The 17,233-nt window shown below is 39.9% G+C and overlaps 1 protein-coding gene across 12 annotated transcripts in view; it reads right to left on the minus strand.

The window, feature by feature from the left end:
• lyst (lysosomal trafficking regulator) overlaps positions 1–17,233 on the minus strand; it is a 131,191-nt gene that overhangs the window by 62,621 nt on the left and 51,337 nt on the right. For 7 of the 12 annotated variants that reach the window (XM_057847853.1, XM_057847852.1, XM_057847858.1 and 4 more), the window contains 12 exons: positions 14,393–14,601; positions 14,204–14,270; positions 13,969–14,078; positions 10,422–11,017; positions 10,172–10,345; positions 9,933–10,093; positions 7,830–8,020; positions 7,492–7,737; positions 7,166–7,339; positions 6,877–7,026; positions 342–479; positions 64–262 (listed from right to left, as the gene is read on the minus strand). In XM_057847853.1, the coding sequence (XP_057703836.1) occupies positions 64–262; positions 342–479; positions 6,877–7,026; positions 7,166–7,339; positions 7,492–7,737; positions 7,830–8,020; positions 9,933–10,093; positions 10,172–10,345; positions 10,422–11,017; positions 13,969–14,078; positions 14,204–14,270; positions 14,393–14,601 (2,415 nt within the window). The remainder of the gene's footprint in view (positions 1–63; positions 263–341; positions 480–6,876; positions 7,027–7,165; positions 7,340–7,491; positions 7,738–7,829; positions 8,021–9,932; positions 10,094–10,171; positions 10,346–10,421; positions 11,018–13,968; positions 14,079–14,203; positions 14,271–14,392; positions 14,602–17,233) is intronic. The other 5 variants (XM_057847864.1, XM_057847861.1, XM_057847863.1 and 2 more) reach the window with 1 other exon arrangement.

Here is a 17,233-nt window from a genome sequence, read left to right on the forward strand (position 1 = left end):
TGCTCAGTGTGTTAAACAAATACGGTTTACATATGGTGTTGTGATCTCCTGCTGACTCCTCACCTATGTGCAGAGAGAAGTAAAAGCTTGATGGAGTATGGCATACGTAGGTGTTGGTAGGGGGGTGAACTGCCAATAAGAAGTTATAGATAAGTTTGAGCAAGTCCATGTCTGGCGGGGATCCTAGAACTTCCTGGATTATTTTGACAAATGATAAACAGACTTCTTGTGGGATGGCAGTCAGGTGCTCGTCCCGATGCTCCTTCAGACAAATGTCATTGTTAGTTAATGTCAGGTAAAAATATTGGCATTATCCCTACCACTCTGTGCTTTAGACAAACCTGTAACACTTGACAGGTAAGCAAGAAGCGGTGCACCACTTCAGCCTTGAGGAACTGACGGATATTGAAAACCTGATAAGGGTGGTGCACCCTGATCAGGATCTCCAAAGCAGCCAGGAGTGTCTCCCACACACCACACTAATAAAAAGAGGACACACAAACATACATTTGTTGGACATCTTCTGTTAACTGATCAATTTTCTGCCCAATCACTAATTTTTGAAAAGCCACAAGTATGCAACATTAATATTACTTTAATGTAAAACATTGAACATAACCTGCAAAACAAGAGATTTTATGACTGCACAATGCACATGCAGTAGTTCTCTCATAATCAGGGGTGAAAGTGGGCCAGAACGGTCCGGAACACCGTTCCGGTAAAAGATTTGGGGCCGGAATGGTGCTGTGATCCCGAAAATACTGTCAAAACCCCATGTTAAAAAAAAAAAACAACAACTGCCAAGCTACTAATGTAAGATTTACATACACAAGTGTTAACAACAAGCCTAATAAAGTGCTTGCGTAATCTGTTTCCACTGTTATTTATCAATTCCACGGCACTCTGCCCAGCCAGCGTCCAGTGTATTGAGTCTGACGAGTCGCGTTGTGGTGCACATGCTCGCAAGCAAACCACCCTTGACTTGGTTGTCCGTTCAATTGGCTGACAGACAGACGTGATCAGCATGGAAAGTTAGCTCTGACTGGTTCAAATGCACAGGTTTATTTGGAACAACCAGTGATGTTTTCGTGAATGTGTTTAGCGGTGTTTGGTCGTGTCACTCATGTGATGTGCTGCACCTCCCCCCCCCTCATTTTGTGAAACATATGTGCCTGGTGCTGCTTGGTCAGTTTTGCTTTATCTTGGCTAAATATGCCACTTTGTATTAGCCTTTAAAGGTCTGTGCTGAGTGATCATCACACACTTAACTAACTTGTAGCGTTAGCATATCGTTCGCATTAGCATTTAGCGCGGTGACTTTCTTCTTCGTGGCATCCAGGTGAGTTTAATTAATTGCAAATAATGTGCCGTTTTCCTGCTGAGTGTGTATTATCATCATGTAAATGGTGACGTCCTTGTAGACTACAGTTGTGTACTCGTCTGTAATGTTTATTTGAAATTGTTGGAAACCTTTCATTTATTTATAAAATCTTTGAAGTTTATACACGAAAACATTTTTGAGAATTGTTGACTAAACTAGACGAAGACGAACACATTTTGAAATGACCAAAATAAGACTAAGACTAATAAGTATTTTTGTCCAAAAGACTAAGACGAAAATTAAAAATGGCTGCCAAAAACAACACTGGGAACAACAAATAATGGTGGACAACAAGATTGATTAAAGCGATAAAAAAAAGGGCATTGCAACGGAAAACTGATCACATCTTTAAGAAAAAGGAAAGAGTTGAAGAGGTTTATTTTATTTTATTTGCTCTGATTGGGAGGTTCAGAACATTTTCCATGTTAACGTACACTTTGGACTTATTTTTCTTTATTTATGTTACGCTACTTATTTATAATTCCAATTTCAACAATGTTAAAAACACAATTTTGAATTAAAATCCGTTTCTTATTTATGCCTTGTTTCAGTGTAATGCAGCAGCCGAATGCATGTGTAAAACCTGTTGTGTTTCATTGTGTGTTATACAGTGGGGCAAGTAAGTATTTAGTCAAGTTGTGCAAGTTCTCCCACTTGAAAATATTAGAGAGGCCTATAATTGTCAACATGGTAACCTCAACCATGAGAGACAGAATGTGGAAAAAAAAAAAAAAAAAAAAAACAGAAAATCACATTGTTTGATTTAAAAAAAAAAAATTATTTGCAAATCATGGTGGAAAATAAGTATTTGGTCAATACCAAAAGTTCATCTCAATACTTTGCTATGTACCCTTTGTTGGCAATAACGGAGGTCAAACGTTTTCTGTAACTCTTCACAAACTTTTCACACACTGTTGCTGGTATTTTGGCCCATTCCTCCATATAGATCTCCTCTAGAGCAGTGATGTTTTGGGGCTGTCGTTGGGCAACACGGACTCCCTCCGCAGATTTCTATGGGGTTGAGACCTGGAGACTGGCTAGGCCATTCCAGGACTTTGAAATGCTTCAGACGAAGCCACTCCTTTGTTGCCCTGGCTGTGTGTTTGGGATCTTTGTCATACTGAAAGACCCAGCCACGTCTTATCTTCAATGCCCTTGCTGATGGAAGGAGATTTTCCATCAAAATCTCTTGATACATGGCCCCATTCATTCTTTCCTTTACACAGATCCGTTGTCCTGGTCCCTTTGCAGAAAAACAGCCCCAAAGCATAATGTTTCCACCCCCATGCTTCACAGTGGGTATGGTACAATTCAGTATTCTTTTTCCTCCAAACAAGAGAACCTGTGTTTCTACCAAAAAGTTCAATTTTGGTTTAATCCGACCATAACACATTCTCCCAGTCCTCTTCTGGAGCATCCAAATGCTCTCTAGCGAACCGCAGACGGGCCTGGACTTGTACTTTCTTCAGCAGGGGGACACATCTGGCAGTGCAAGATTTGAGTCCCTGGCGGCGCATTGTGTTACTGATAGTAGCCTTTGTTACTGTGGTCACAGCTCTCTGTAGGTCATTCACTAGGTCCCCCCGTGTGGTTCTGAGATTTTTGCTCCCCGTTCTTGTTATCATTTTGACGCCACGGGGTGAGGAGAGAGTTGAAAGTCCGTGTTGCCCAACGACAGCCCCAAAACATCACTGCTCTAGAGGAGATCTGCATGGAGGAATGGGCCAAAATACCAGCAACAGTGTGTGAAAAGCTTGTGAAGAGTTACAGAAAACGTTTGGCCTCCGTTATTGCCAACAAAGGGTACATAACAAAGTATTGAGATTAACTTTTGGTATAGACCAAATACTTATTTTCCACCATGATTTGCAAATAAATTCTTTAAAAATCAAACAATGTGATTTTCTGTTTTTTTCCCACATTCTGTCTCTCATGGTTGAGTTTTACCCATGTTGACAATTACAGGCCTCTCTCTAATATTTTCAAGTGGGAGAACTTGCACAATTAGTGTTTGACTAAATACTTATTTGCCCCACTGTATGTATAACTATTTTTCTAGTTTCTTTCTAAAGCTATCGCCACCCTGCCATATGTAACACCACATCACCCAATGTCCCCCCATTTACATGCAATATTCCATGTGGAATACTTACTCACGTGCAATATTCAATGCCTTCACTGTAAAACTGCTGCTACTTCACTTCTATTCACACATATTCTATGTGCAATACTTACTTATGTGCAATATTAATATGCAATATTCAATGCCTTCACTGTCAACTGCTGCTACAGTGCCTTGCAAAAGTATTCGGCCCCCTTGAATCTTGCAACCTTTCGCCACATTTCAGGCTTCAAACATAAAGATATGAAATTTAATTTTTTTGTCAAGAATCAACAACAAGTGGGACACAATCGTGAAGTGGAACAACATTTATTGGATAATTTAAACTTTTTTAACAAATAAAAAACTGAAAAGTGGGGCGTGCAATATTATTCGGCCCCTTTACTTTCAGTGCAGCAAACTCACTCCAGAAGTTCAGTGAGGATCTCTGAATGATCCAATGTTGTCCTAAATGACCGATGATGATAAATAGAATCCACCTGTGTGTAATCAAGTCTCCGTATAAATGCACCTGCTCTGTGATAGTCTCAGGGTTCTGTTTAAAGTGCAGAGAGCATTATGAAAACCAAGGAACACACCAGGCAGGTCCGAGATACTGTTATGGAGAAGTTTAAAGCCGGATTTGGATACAAAAAGATTTCCCAAGCTTTAAACATCTCAAGGAGCACCGTGCAAGCCATCATATTGAAATGGAAGGAGCATCAGACCACTGCAAATCTACCAAGACCCGGCCGTCCTTCCAAACTTTCTTCTCAAACAAGGAGAAAACTGATCAGAGATGCAGCCAAGAGGCCCATGATCACTCTGGATGAACTGCAGAGATCTACAGCTGAGGTGGGAGAGTCTGTCCATAGGACAACAATCAGTCGTACACTGCACAAATCTGGCCTTTATGGAAGAGTGGTGTTGGGAATAATTCATACCTTAAAATATTACGCAATAATTACCTGACTCCGTTTTAGTGTTATATAAGTTTTACCTTATCACCAAACACTCTTCCAACAATTACGCGTATTCGTTCTGAAAAGAAAGGCGTCAGGAAGCCGGCATTTTCACACACGAGTGGATTTATTCCTAACAAGTAAATCTAATACAGCCCTTGGGTCTCTGGTCCCTCTCAGTACAGCCTCGTACTTCCCTGTGTCTATCAGGAGAAGCACACACCCCGAGTTGCCCAAGAATGATTCATACTACACAATATGCAAATACATGTTCCTATCGACTATTGATTGGCTATGTGATATCTGCAATTAGTCTTAGCTTGCTCTGATTGGTTTAAATTCCTCTGCAGGATGGCGGGGTCTTCTCTCTTTATCTCCGGGTGGTCCCTCTCAGTATGCGGGACAGCCGGGTTGTTTTACCCGCCTTTTGACACAAAAGAGAGCGGCTGCCCCCCTTCCTGTGATTGACTGTGGGCTTGTTCTGCAAGTCCTGTAATTGTGCCTTCGCACACATCTGTTATGTTATTTCCTGGAACTTGTATGAATGCCTCTGCCATTACATTTGACTGTCAATTAATGTTAGACATGTTAAAACACTGTTTTCTCTTGTTATGAAATTATTTCACCTTCAGTGGCAAGAAGAAAGCCATTTCTCAAAGATATCCATAAAAAGTCTCGTTTAAAGTTTGCCACAAGCCACCTGGGAGACACACCAAACATGTGGAAGAAGGTGCTCTGGTCAGATGAAACCAAAATTGAACTTTTTGGCCACAATGCAAAACGATATGTTTGGCCTAAAAGCAACACAGCTCATTACCCTGAACACACCATCCCCACTGTCAAACATGGTGCTGGCAGCATCATGGTTTGGGCCTGCTTTTCTTCAGCAGGGACAGGGAAGATGGTTAAAATTGACGGGAAGATGGATGCAGCCAAATACAGGAACATTCTGGAAGAAAACCTGTTGGTATCTGCACAAGACCTGAGACTGGGACGGAGATTTATCTTCCAACAGGACAATGATCCAAAACATAAAGCCAAATCTAGAATGGAATGGTTCAAAAATAAACGTATCCAGGTGTTAGAATGGCCAAGTCAAAGTCCAGACCTGAATCTAATCGAGAATCTGTGGAAAGAGCTGAAGACTGCTGTTCACAAACACTCTCCATCCAACCTCACTGAGATCGAGCTGTTTTGCAAGGAAGAATGGGCAAGAATGTCAGTCTCTCGATGTGCAAAACTGATAGAAACATACCCCAAGCGACTTGCAGCTGTAATTGGAGCAAAAAGGTGGCGCTACAAAGTATTAACGCAAGGGGGCCGAATAATATTGCACGCCCCACTTTTCAGTTTTTTATTTGTTAAAAAAGTTTAAATTATCCAATAAATTTTGTTCCACTTCACGATTGTGTCCCACTTGTTGTTGATTCTTGACAAAAAAATTAAAATTTTATATCTTTATGTTTGAAGCCTGAAATGTGGCGAAAGGTTGCAAGGTTCAAGGGGGCCGAATACTTTTGCAAGGCACTGTACTTCCCTTCGATTATTTGCACAGCCTGAACATAGTTTTGACTATCTCATACACATTTTGTATTTTAGATTTTATAATTTTTATACTTGCAAGTCACTTTTGAGATTTTAACTTATCCTGCACTGTAAAGGGTTAGGGTCATTGTACAACTGAATAATGACAATAAAGAGCTATTCTATTCTATTCTATTCTATTCTATTCTATTCTATTCTATTCTATTCTATTCTATAGGCAGTTTTTGCATTTCAGTGGTTTTAGGAAGTTTGGACAATGACACCCACCCTCCCACACACACACGCAAAAAAAAAAAAATAATAATAATAATTCACCCCTGCTAATAATTGAAATGTTAAAAACCTTTCTTTCCAAACTAATAAATAACAATATCTTTTTCCAAAAAAATAAAATCCAGCAGTATGTTACTTTACAAAAAGCAAATCACTTTGTTTCAGCAAACAGATAAAAGAATTATCTGGAGAAAGAACTATTAAATTATATCAAGTCTACAAGTCCTTCTTTTTTGCATCTTCATACCTTTTAATGCTGGAAAAGTTTGAATGTCAGCCAAATGTAAGCTTTCACTAAACAAGTATTATCCGCCTAAATTTACTCACAAAGGAAAGTAACGGGGCCACAAAACAAAAACCATACATACATACGGTACGTCAGTACAGATTTCACTCCATCCCACATTAACATAGCAAAGAGTGGCAGGCATTACAATCGTAAACATTAGGTTATGTTGGGGTGAAAATTTGAATATAGCCAACAATGCGCTTATAGGTAAACTCATAATGTTGCTAATAGACTCTATACGTGATTGGCAGGAAAGACTGGTTATTTTTATGAAACAGACCCATTATTATTATTTTTATAGTACTTTTACTAATTAGTGTTTCACCTCTGCTTTGGCCCAGATTTTCCAGTCCAACAGGATATCTGAGAGTAGCCTGATGTCCTGGACCACAGCAATTGACTCTGTCTCCAAACGGAACTGACCATCATCCGCCAGGGTTAAGACAGGTCCACTAAAACATCCATCCAGCAGAGTCTGGACACGAAATGGCCATCATATTACACAGCACAGTGAAAGTAAAGATTAACAATACTCAGTTTAAGTGAGCCAAAGTGCAATGTTAGAGAGAGATTGACAGATGTGGACATTACTGTTTAACGGATCTGAGACTCACTTTCAACATATGATATCCAACAATGCATTTGGACTTAATGAGCACTTGGTGTATCATAGAGTAGCCATGGTAGCAGTCCATTTCGTGAATGCGATGCTGGTTGAATTTGGACAGAGACAGAAGTATCTGCAAGGCCAGAGCCTGGGTCATCTCACAGTCACTCAGCTCCACTGTCTAAAGGACCAATGAACCGTTAGATTTTTCTAAGCATCATACTTACATACATGTGATTTCATGAAAATCACACTTTTGAGCATTTTTTAAAATTTCTTCTTTCTGTGCAAGCATGTTTGCAATTTTTTCTTGCAAAATGTAGCTTCTCTTACCTGTGCAAAGAGGAAAACCACATTTCCCGTCCCACCGATCTTGTGCAGGACACTTTGCAGGCCTTGGGTTTCAGTGGGCAGCAAAGCCTTGAGAGCGCTTGGTTCTAAGGAAACACTTTGCACTTCTCTGGAGCTGAAGGGCCGCTGTGTAACCACTGTCTTGGCTTGTCCCTTTAGTCTTATTACAGGCTCATAGATAGTGTAGACCCTAGGACTGCTGGGAGCATATACAACTGCCAGGCTCTCCTGTGATAGAAGATTTTCAGAAATTCAATGTTCCTACCAAACCAAGGTTTGCATTGTCTTTCATAGGAGTGCAGTGCAAAAAAAAGACTTACAACCAAAGCTGTTGTGTCCACACCCTTGCTCTTCATCAGAAGCTCCCGCACTCTGTCACACTTGAGTCCTTCCTGAGTGACAAACTTGGAGAATGACCCTTTAGGTCTGCCATAATTGCAGGGCATGATTGAAGTGAGATCAGGCCCGCTGCTGTACAGGAAAAAGGCCTCTTCGGACCCTACTCTGGCACCTGAAAAAGGTGGATGATAAAAGGTTAGGGCAAATGATTGCTTCCAGTGCTTACTGTCAAACTGGATTGGACGTCTAGCGCTGTCAATGCTGCCAATTAGCTCAATAAGTGCCCTAATTAAGAGTTAAGGAAGTTAAATCCCAAAATGCCCCTAGAAAATGACACACAGGACAAAGCGGTGTAGGTCTGTCATTTTGGAAGGACCACTTTTGTTTTCGTCAACAATGACGAAAACAAAAATATTTCATCGACAAACAATTGTTTCACGATGATGAAGTGACGAGGACGAGCTAAAAACTTGTCTTAGGAGACTAAAACTGGCAAGACAACGACACGTAAGTGAGACTTCGTTTCTGGCAAACAATACAAGAAAATTTCTCATTGTGCGTGTAGTACGTAAGACTGTATCATAGCAGTGTTTGGGTTGTGTCACTCATGTGACATTTGCTGCGCTTCTTGCTTACTCCCCTCACCGATGTACTTTAAGATAGGCTGCGCTCCAGGCTTGCTTTTTTTGAAACACACCGTAAGATTTGTTTTCTTATGAAGAGAAATGAAATGTTGCTTTAGCATTTAAAGGTCTGTGCTGAGTATTTTTTTTTTCTGTTCTTATATAGCCCTTTTATCTACATGGCTACCAATTACCATGCCCAAAGGGCTTTACATTAGCACACATTTACCCTTTCACGGACACATTCACACACCAATGGTGCTGCTGCCATGCAAGACGCTGCCAACGCATTGGGGGCAAATTAGGGTTCAGTGCCTTGCCCAAAGGCAATGCGCCAGTGGGCAGTCTTAGCCGGGATTTGAACCCCTGACCCTTTGGTCGCAGCTATTAACTGCGCCACGGCCACATCATCACTGTTGGAGCCATATTGTTCACTAGCAAGGTTTTGTTCACAGTTCATTAATTTTACATTTCAGTATTCGTCACCTGTTGTATTTTTTAAATTTTGGTAGATGGCTTTGTGTAGTTGATGGTGCGGTAGCTGCAGCTGATCGCTAATCAGCTCTAATCAACTAATACATATCTGGTGTGTTTAAATGGAAGTGTGAGTCTAGACTTCTTTGGACACAGACGTGCTAGCCACAGTTTATTATTTTTTTAACCACCAAAACCATTTGAAAACTTAGAAACACTTACAAGACTTTACAACTTACGACAACTGACCACTTACAACAACTCAAACCTCGCAAATAAGAAATCCCTCACCATTATTTGGAATTGTTAACCCGCTTGGGAATGCCTGGATCGCAATAAACGACAACTGGATCATGGATTGAGGTCTCACGTATACCAGAAGGTACGTCCGAAATTTTATAGCCCAATTCGGCCGGCTGCTTGGTCATCGAAAGCTGGTACAATCACACACACTAAATGTAACAAATAGCGTTAGCATTGCCTTCAAGTTAACATTAGCAAAAACTGGCTAACATCCTCTTAAATTCTCAGACTTTTTTTTTTTTTTTTTTTAAATACAGTTCGTTGCATCCAGGTGGGTAATTGAGTAATAATTGAAAATAATGTACTGTGTTCCTGCTGCCTGTGTATTATCATCAGGAAGTTGGCGTTGTCCTTGTGGACGTTACAATATGTGCTCGTCTGTCATTGTTCATTCAAAATTGTTGGAAACCTTTATTCATCTATTCATAAACTAAAACTTTTGAATTTTACAGATGAAAACATGATTATTGTTTATGTATCGTTTGAGTATCTGTCAACTAAAACTAGACACATTTTTTTTCTGCATTTTCGTCAATGATAACCAGACAAAGACTAGCACATTTTGAAATGACTAAAATATGACCAAAACTAATAAGACAAAAATTAAAAGAGCTGCCAAAAACAACACTGGCAAGGACGTAAAATAGGTCTTTTCTGAAACATGAACAAAAAAAAAAGTCCTACCATTGAAGAGAAGCACTGTCCCCATGCTCCAATTTAAATGTTGTTTTGTCACCTCCTCAGAGGAGGGGATACAATGGCCCAACATACAGAAAGTCTTGTTGCTGTCAGAGGATAAACTGGACTTTCGAGGTAAGGTGTAGTCTAAGAAAACTTCACATTTCCTGAAAAATAGAGAAGGCTTAACGTTTACACCTTTAGTTAACAACATTTATATTCACTGAAACATTTTTTGTACTCACATGATCCCACAAACCCAGACAACCACACGACCATGGATGTTCTTCTTGCCCTCAGGCTGCTGGGTGTAAGTGAGGCCAATGTGCTGCCAGTGGCCAGGCAGGAGAAGTCCTTCAACAGATTCCGCTTGCGCCAATAGCCCTGCTTTTATCTCGTCATTTGGGTCTATACAAACCCTGTAGGAGCAGTGTAGTGGAGTTAAAAACTTTACGACGCACTACACTATAAACTCCAGTGTAACAGAGTACTCACCTGAATATGAGCGAGCCAGATGAGAAATCCGCCCACACTTGAAGCATCAGTGCTTTTGAGCCCATGGAGAGAATATGAATGAGGCCTTCCTCCACAACTCTTTTTCTAGCCTGAGGCGAGTTATGGTGACTTTCAGTAGCAGGCGGGTTTCTCCTTTCTGAAAAAGAATAGAAAACCACTGAAATGTGAAGGATGGGTGTCAGTGCTAAATTATGTTTTTTCTCACCCTTGTCGGTGTTCCGCAGTCTTTCCTCTTGCTCCAACACCCTCAGCCACAAGGATGCGCTGAAGCCACTAGCCATGTGAGGCCAGCAGTTTTGCCCCACCAGGGGCAGGTGGAGAGGAGCAGTATGCCACGGAGAGGAACGCAGGTGACTTGGTCTGAGCTCGCTGTCTCCCTCCCTGCGACCAGGTGACAGCTTGCCCTTCCACAGCAGTCCAACACTTTTTCCTCCAGCAGTGCCATTTGGTCTGGAACTAGGGGACACTCCTCCCGGTGTCGAGGCCCCGAGGATTATTGGAAAGTCCAGCAGGTGAAGAGGTTCTATGTTTACATTGGCTTCAACAATTTGTAGGATGCCTTTCAGTAAAATCTCCTGGTAAGCAACATAATGAATCGGATGTAAGAGAACACATCTTAGAACACAGGTGTCAAACTCAAGGGCCACATTCAGGCGCAGCACGTCATTCTGTGTGGCAACATTAAATTACACATGTCCACTGACTTCATATTTTTACACACACACACACACACACACACACACACACACACACACACACACACACAAAAATTGTCGTCCTCAAGGAACGATCAAGGAGTACACTAATCAATTGCATGTAGTCCCCGGGTTACGAACGAGTTCCGTTCCTATGCTGGCAACATAACCCGAATTTTCGCGTAAATCAGAGTTAACCCTTTAAGTACCCCTAAATCTAAAAAAAAAAACTATCCAAAAACATGTATTTCACAGTGCCCTCCATAATTATTGGCACCCCTGGTTAAGATGTGTTTTTTAGCTTCTAATATTTTTTTTAATTCAAATAATATGGGACCTTAATGGAAAAAAAGAGAAAAATCCAACCTTCAATACAAGTGCATTTATTCAGTGGGGAAAAAATACCACATAAAGAAATAATGACATCATATAATGTGTGTCACAATTATTAGCACCCCTGGTGTTAATACTTTGTACAACCCCCTTTTGCCAACAAAACAAGGTCTGGGGACTGAATGGCCATGGGAGGAGCTTGATTTTGTGTCTGGTGAACCATTTCTGTGTAGATTTGGACGTATGTTTAGGGTCATTGTCTTGGTGAAAGACCCAGTAACGACCCATCTTCAGCTTTCGGGCAGAGGGCAACAGATTTTGATTTAAAATGTCCTGCTATTTCAAAGCATTCATGATGCCATGCACCCTAACAAGGTTCCCAGGGCCTTTGGAAGCGTAACAGCCCCACAGCATCACTGACCCACCCCCATACTTCACAGTGGGTATGAGGTGCTTTTCAGCATGCGCATCTTTCATGGCACGCCAGACCCACTTAGAGTGTTTGGTTCCAAAAAGCTCAATCTTGGTCTCATCTGACCAAAGCTCACGGTCCCAGTTGAAGTCTGGGACCAATAATTATGGAGGGCATTGTACATCATTGTACTGTCCAAGCTAGACAGAGATCTAAACTGCAATCTTTTCCTCTCTCTCTCTTTGCTGCGTGACTTCTTTGTTGGAGCAAATGTGCTCTTCCTCATGTGCGAGAGCGCTCTTCTTCGTGTGCGCAAATATGTTGTTCTTCATGTACATGCACTCTTTCTCGCGTGCGGTAGTACTACCTCTTCTACGCTTCCTTCACCAAAACAAAAGCATGCATCACAAAACAAAAGTCAACATTACAATCAAATATATATCCTCACGAAAAACAGTCATATTAATAAAATCAATTAAAAAATAAGATACTGTGAGGTACAATAAGGTACTGTTTACACAACTAAAAAAAAATGGTGGATGAGACTCTGGCGCCGTAAAGTCAAAATCACGTAAGTCGGGTACGTCGTAACCCGGGGTCTACATGTACGATTTTTGAGACTATAAGTGGCAGGTTTTTTTCATAGCATGGCCGTGAGTGCGATTTACACTCCGGAGCGACTTATGTGTGAAATTATTAACACATTATTATATCATTCCACGTTATTTTCAAACTAAACCCCAACAGAGTGCTCAAGGCCTGTGTTTCAATATTGGCGGTAACTTATAAAAACAACAGAGAAGGGCTCAACAAAAGGGCACCGAAAAGAAAATCATTTTCAGCAGATTACAAGCTGCAAGTAGTGAAATATGCAGCCGAAAATGGTAATCGAGTAGCAGAAATAAAGTTTGGTGTTAACGAAAAACCTGTAAGGGACTGGCCAAATGCGAGGGGGTTACTCTGTTGACCTCTATTCTACTTTTATTTTGAATTGACTATCAAAACGACATGTCTGTTCTTGGTCTTGGAGTTCATCAAATGAATTTCCCTCAAAAATGCGACTACTTTTATATATATATTACACACACACACGTATAAATGTTTTCATTGCAGATTTTTGGGTGGGTGCGACTTATAGTCCAACAGTTGTTTTTTTTTTTTTTTTTGTATTAATTATTATTTTTTTTATTTTAAATAAACAAAGAGGCTTAAAAATGAGATGTGCACCAAAATATAAGACAACATTGACTGTTTTTTTTTCTTTTTTAATTGAAAAATTTACAGAGTATTTATATTTAGTCTATTATTTAAAATTAAAAACCAAGAAATAAAGATTGATATTTTTTTAAATACAAATAAAAAGAAAATCTCAAAATAGAAAAATATATTTAGAAGATTATCTGCTGTTAGGAGGCTAAAGAAAGCCGATACGGGGATTTTTTTTAGGTCAATAATGTCTAAAAATTAACCGACTAACAAAATAATTATCAATTACTCAATTATGTGCGGCAGCCTTCGTTGGCAGAAATAATGGCCTTGTGAAGAAAACGATGTGACCCACGACAAAGATGAGTTTCACATCCCTGCATTAGAATAAGTTCTATACGCAGGAGTCAGCTAAAAATAATCGAAAGTCTAAGTGTAAATTAACATGAAAACCAACATTTTACATCACACAGATAGCCAAAAGAAAAATGGTATGCACTGCAGCATCAAAAAGATCACGCACATTCATGTGACAACTGCAGCTTTTCAACTAATACAGTATGTCATTGCATTACAATCTTTTTTGGAAAAGCGCTTCTTGAAGACTATTTATAAATAATGTTTTGTGCTTGATAGCATATAACTGCGGTAGTCATTTGTAACAGCACATCTGTTCTACACACATGGGTGTTAATTGTACGAGAGATGGGGAGGACCTACGAGAGCAAAACGAGCTACTGTATTTCGAGAAAGAAGAAGTGAATCTAGCGGGAATAGTAATCAACAACCACATGATCCTGCAGATCCAGATGTTATGCCTACAAGCAGCTACAACCTAATAGCGGACCTATTCGTGTGACAGACAGGGTTTACTATTTACAGTAGGTGGGTTCTTGTCCAGGAAGAGACGAATCAATAGGGCCAGTTCCTCTGCTGTGATTCGCTGGCTCACCATGGCAACCAGCAGCTCCACTATAACAGTCTGGCAGTCTGTATGTAAACCAATTAGCAAGATTACACCCTCAGACATAAAAAGAGTTATTGCACATCTCAATATCTCAAACTGGCATAAATGTGAAGGTTTGTTTTTGTTTTGTATGACAGGGTAACAAAACCTTTAAGAGAACGGTCCTCTTGGCTAAGAATGTTACGGAATCCAGACAGGATGGTTTTAACTCCTCCCTGTGAGAGCATCAAAGCAAGACATCTGTCACACTTGAGAGAGTTCAGTCGGCAAGCAGAAGTTAGACACTGTATAGTGCAGGGAAGGTTCAAAGAAATAGAGGAGGTGAAGTTAGTCTGACCTGTTCGTAGAGCAGAGCGGCATTGCGGTGGTTGGCACGAACCGCACCAAGCAGGCTGTGAAACACATGACTCACTACCTCCAGGTCTGGGGAGCCAGTGGCCAGTAGTTGCAACTCAATTGTACAGATCTCTGGGAAAAGCAACACGCCACGCCCGGGACTGTCTGCCACTGTCGCAAACTCACGCTGCACAGACTCCACCTTCAATCCTGAGGGGACAGCCAATGAGACGCAACACTAAATCAGAGACACTCAAAGGCAAATCTTCAACCACCAACTGACTGACACCACACTTGAAAAACCTTAGCTGACTGGTTTAAAAGCTTTGCCTGCTACTTTTTGGAGCAGCTGTCTTCGTGGCAGCCGATAAAATGAACTCATATTTTTCCTCTGGGCGGTATGGGAGTCTTTTGCTTTCATAAGTCACCCAGCCGACTCTCACGCGCCTTGTCAGACCTCCTATTGAACGAGTGATGTAAATCCCCTGATGTTCACACTGCTCAATTTGTTTCCACACTTGCAAACCTAAATCTCTATTTGATTAAAGCTAACTCAGATGCACGGTAAATACATTTAACAGGGTTTGTAGACCTTTTTCATGTCCAAATTCAAGCACTTTTTAAGGATTTTCAAGACCAATTTGCCAGTTTTTCCAGTACTTTTTAACGTTATCCCAGTGTTTTTTTAACAATGAGGCAGATACAGGGTGACCACCTGTCCAGTTTTAGGATGTACACTGAGCCTTTTCAGTGACATGTCCGGCGTCTGGCACAACCCATTAGCTGGACGCTATTTGTCCAGCTTTTAAAGAAAATGGGCCGCAGTTCAGTTTGTGTGACAGAACTCAGCCCCAGGGTGTTCACAACTGGTCTGTAATTGGCCAAGAGTGACTTCAGTTTAAAAACATCCTATATCATTGGTTTAATAAAATGTTGATATTGATAAATGCGCTTTTGTTGAAGTTTGGGACACTGGAAAATGGCTGTCACACCTCTAATTATAATATGCTAATAGCTAAATGATATCTCGATGTACATTTATGAGGAACTGTAGTTCACAACAAGAACAAAAAACTATTCTGTTCGTGCCGAAATTAATAAAGCTCTTTACAAGGCCCTTCTCTGACTCTTTAAAATAAGATAAGTGGTTGTTTCCTTGTGGAACAAGGGTAGTTGATTGAGAACCAGGCGATTAGTCCGAGTCCTGGTGGCAACCAAGCTGAGCGAAGTGGCTTTCAGTCGGATTAAACGGTGACTTGCTGAGGGGGTGTCGAGGTCGCCAAAAAATTGTCACAAAAGGAGGAACTGGGATGAAAGCATTGTACTAAAACGCAGCAAATGCACATGCATGCATTAAAATAGTACTCTATTTTTATACTGTACGCTTGAGTAAACTACTTACAAACGGACTCAAATCCAATGTACTCGATGTGACATGTAACATTAGAGGAAAGGCCCTTCAGGGGGAGGATTTCAAGTGATGAAACAAATTTATTTCATTTTCCTTTATTTAATCATTTACATTTCTATACAGGGTGCTCATACATATTCTGTGTCTAACACGTTTAAGCATTTTCAAGGACTTTACGCAAAATTCAAGCATTTTTCAAACCTTAAAAATACAACAGTAAAATCCAAGCATTTTGAAAGATTTCAAATACCTGTACGAATCCTGATTTGAATAAATTTCTTTTTCCTTTAATGTTTATAGGGTATGTGCAATTTCTTGTCATTTAAAAAAAAAGCCATTAAAAAGCCCTAGCATCCACATACAGTATGTGAACCTATATCTTTATTTGGTATAGTGGAAATCTGACCACCATTATCCAAAATGTGATGTCCACATAAGTGAACTCCAGGTCAGATTTATACAGTACTACCTGAACAATTTGAATTTCAAGTAAAAGTTGCTTTATTTTGGCAGTTTAACACAAAAAGATGAAACCAAATTTTATTGAGTCGTTACGCTAAAATTGAGATATCTCAAGTGGTTGCTTGTTGTAACTTTGCTGATTAAGATTTTCAGCTTATTAAAACCACAAGCCCACAAACCCAGAAAATTGAAGTACTGTGAAAAGCTTCAGTTTTGTAAACAGTTTGCCCATGTGTAATTGAAAGTTGGAGGATATGTTTGTAATATGAAACATAACACGTAATTTAATTCTTGGTTTAATGAGGTCAAAGGTCATTGAAGTCAGAATATGAATTTTGTGTTAACTTGATAACTGATTAACCTATTAAAATTTGCTGTGTAGGTGATATGACGGGAAGAGAAAGAGTGATGACATTTTGGGGCATGATGGATATAGTAAGGATAAAGTGCCGACTCTATCAAATACGGCGATGCTTTGAATCTGACTGCTTTTTGGGGGGATACTTATATAGCGCTTTTCCACCTTTCAAGGCGCTCAAAGGCAGACATCTGCTCTCTCAGAGAGCTCCCCTAGTTCTGTGTCTTTTTAATTAAATATTATTTTTTTAAATTACATTTTGGTAAATGAAATCTTACATTGATATAAAGTTAATAAGAACTAAATTAAGGGGAATAAAAACAGAAATACACTCTGGTTATGGGCCCCATTAACACTATGGGGTTGATAAACAATAAAAAAATAGAATAACAAAAACATATTACAATTCCTTTTAATTTTTTTTAAATTGAAGCTATTTTTTTAAATAAATCAAATAATGTAGATACATAAAATGTTTGTTTCTTGTTATTTAATTTAAAGAAAGCTAAAAAAAACCCTTTTTTTTCTTGATAAATCTGAATATTTACTATTAAGTCGTTTCCTGCCATTGACGTCGATTTTGTTTAAACTAGGGGGATTGGATGTGAATG

This window comes from Corythoichthys intestinalis, chromosome 10 (genome assembly GCF_030265065.1).
Source record: "Corythoichthys intestinalis isolate RoL2023-P3 chromosome 10, ASM3026506v1, whole genome shotgun sequence".
Taxonomy (NCBI): Eukaryota; Metazoa; Chordata; class Actinopteri; order Syngnathiformes; family Syngnathidae; genus Corythoichthys; species Corythoichthys intestinalis.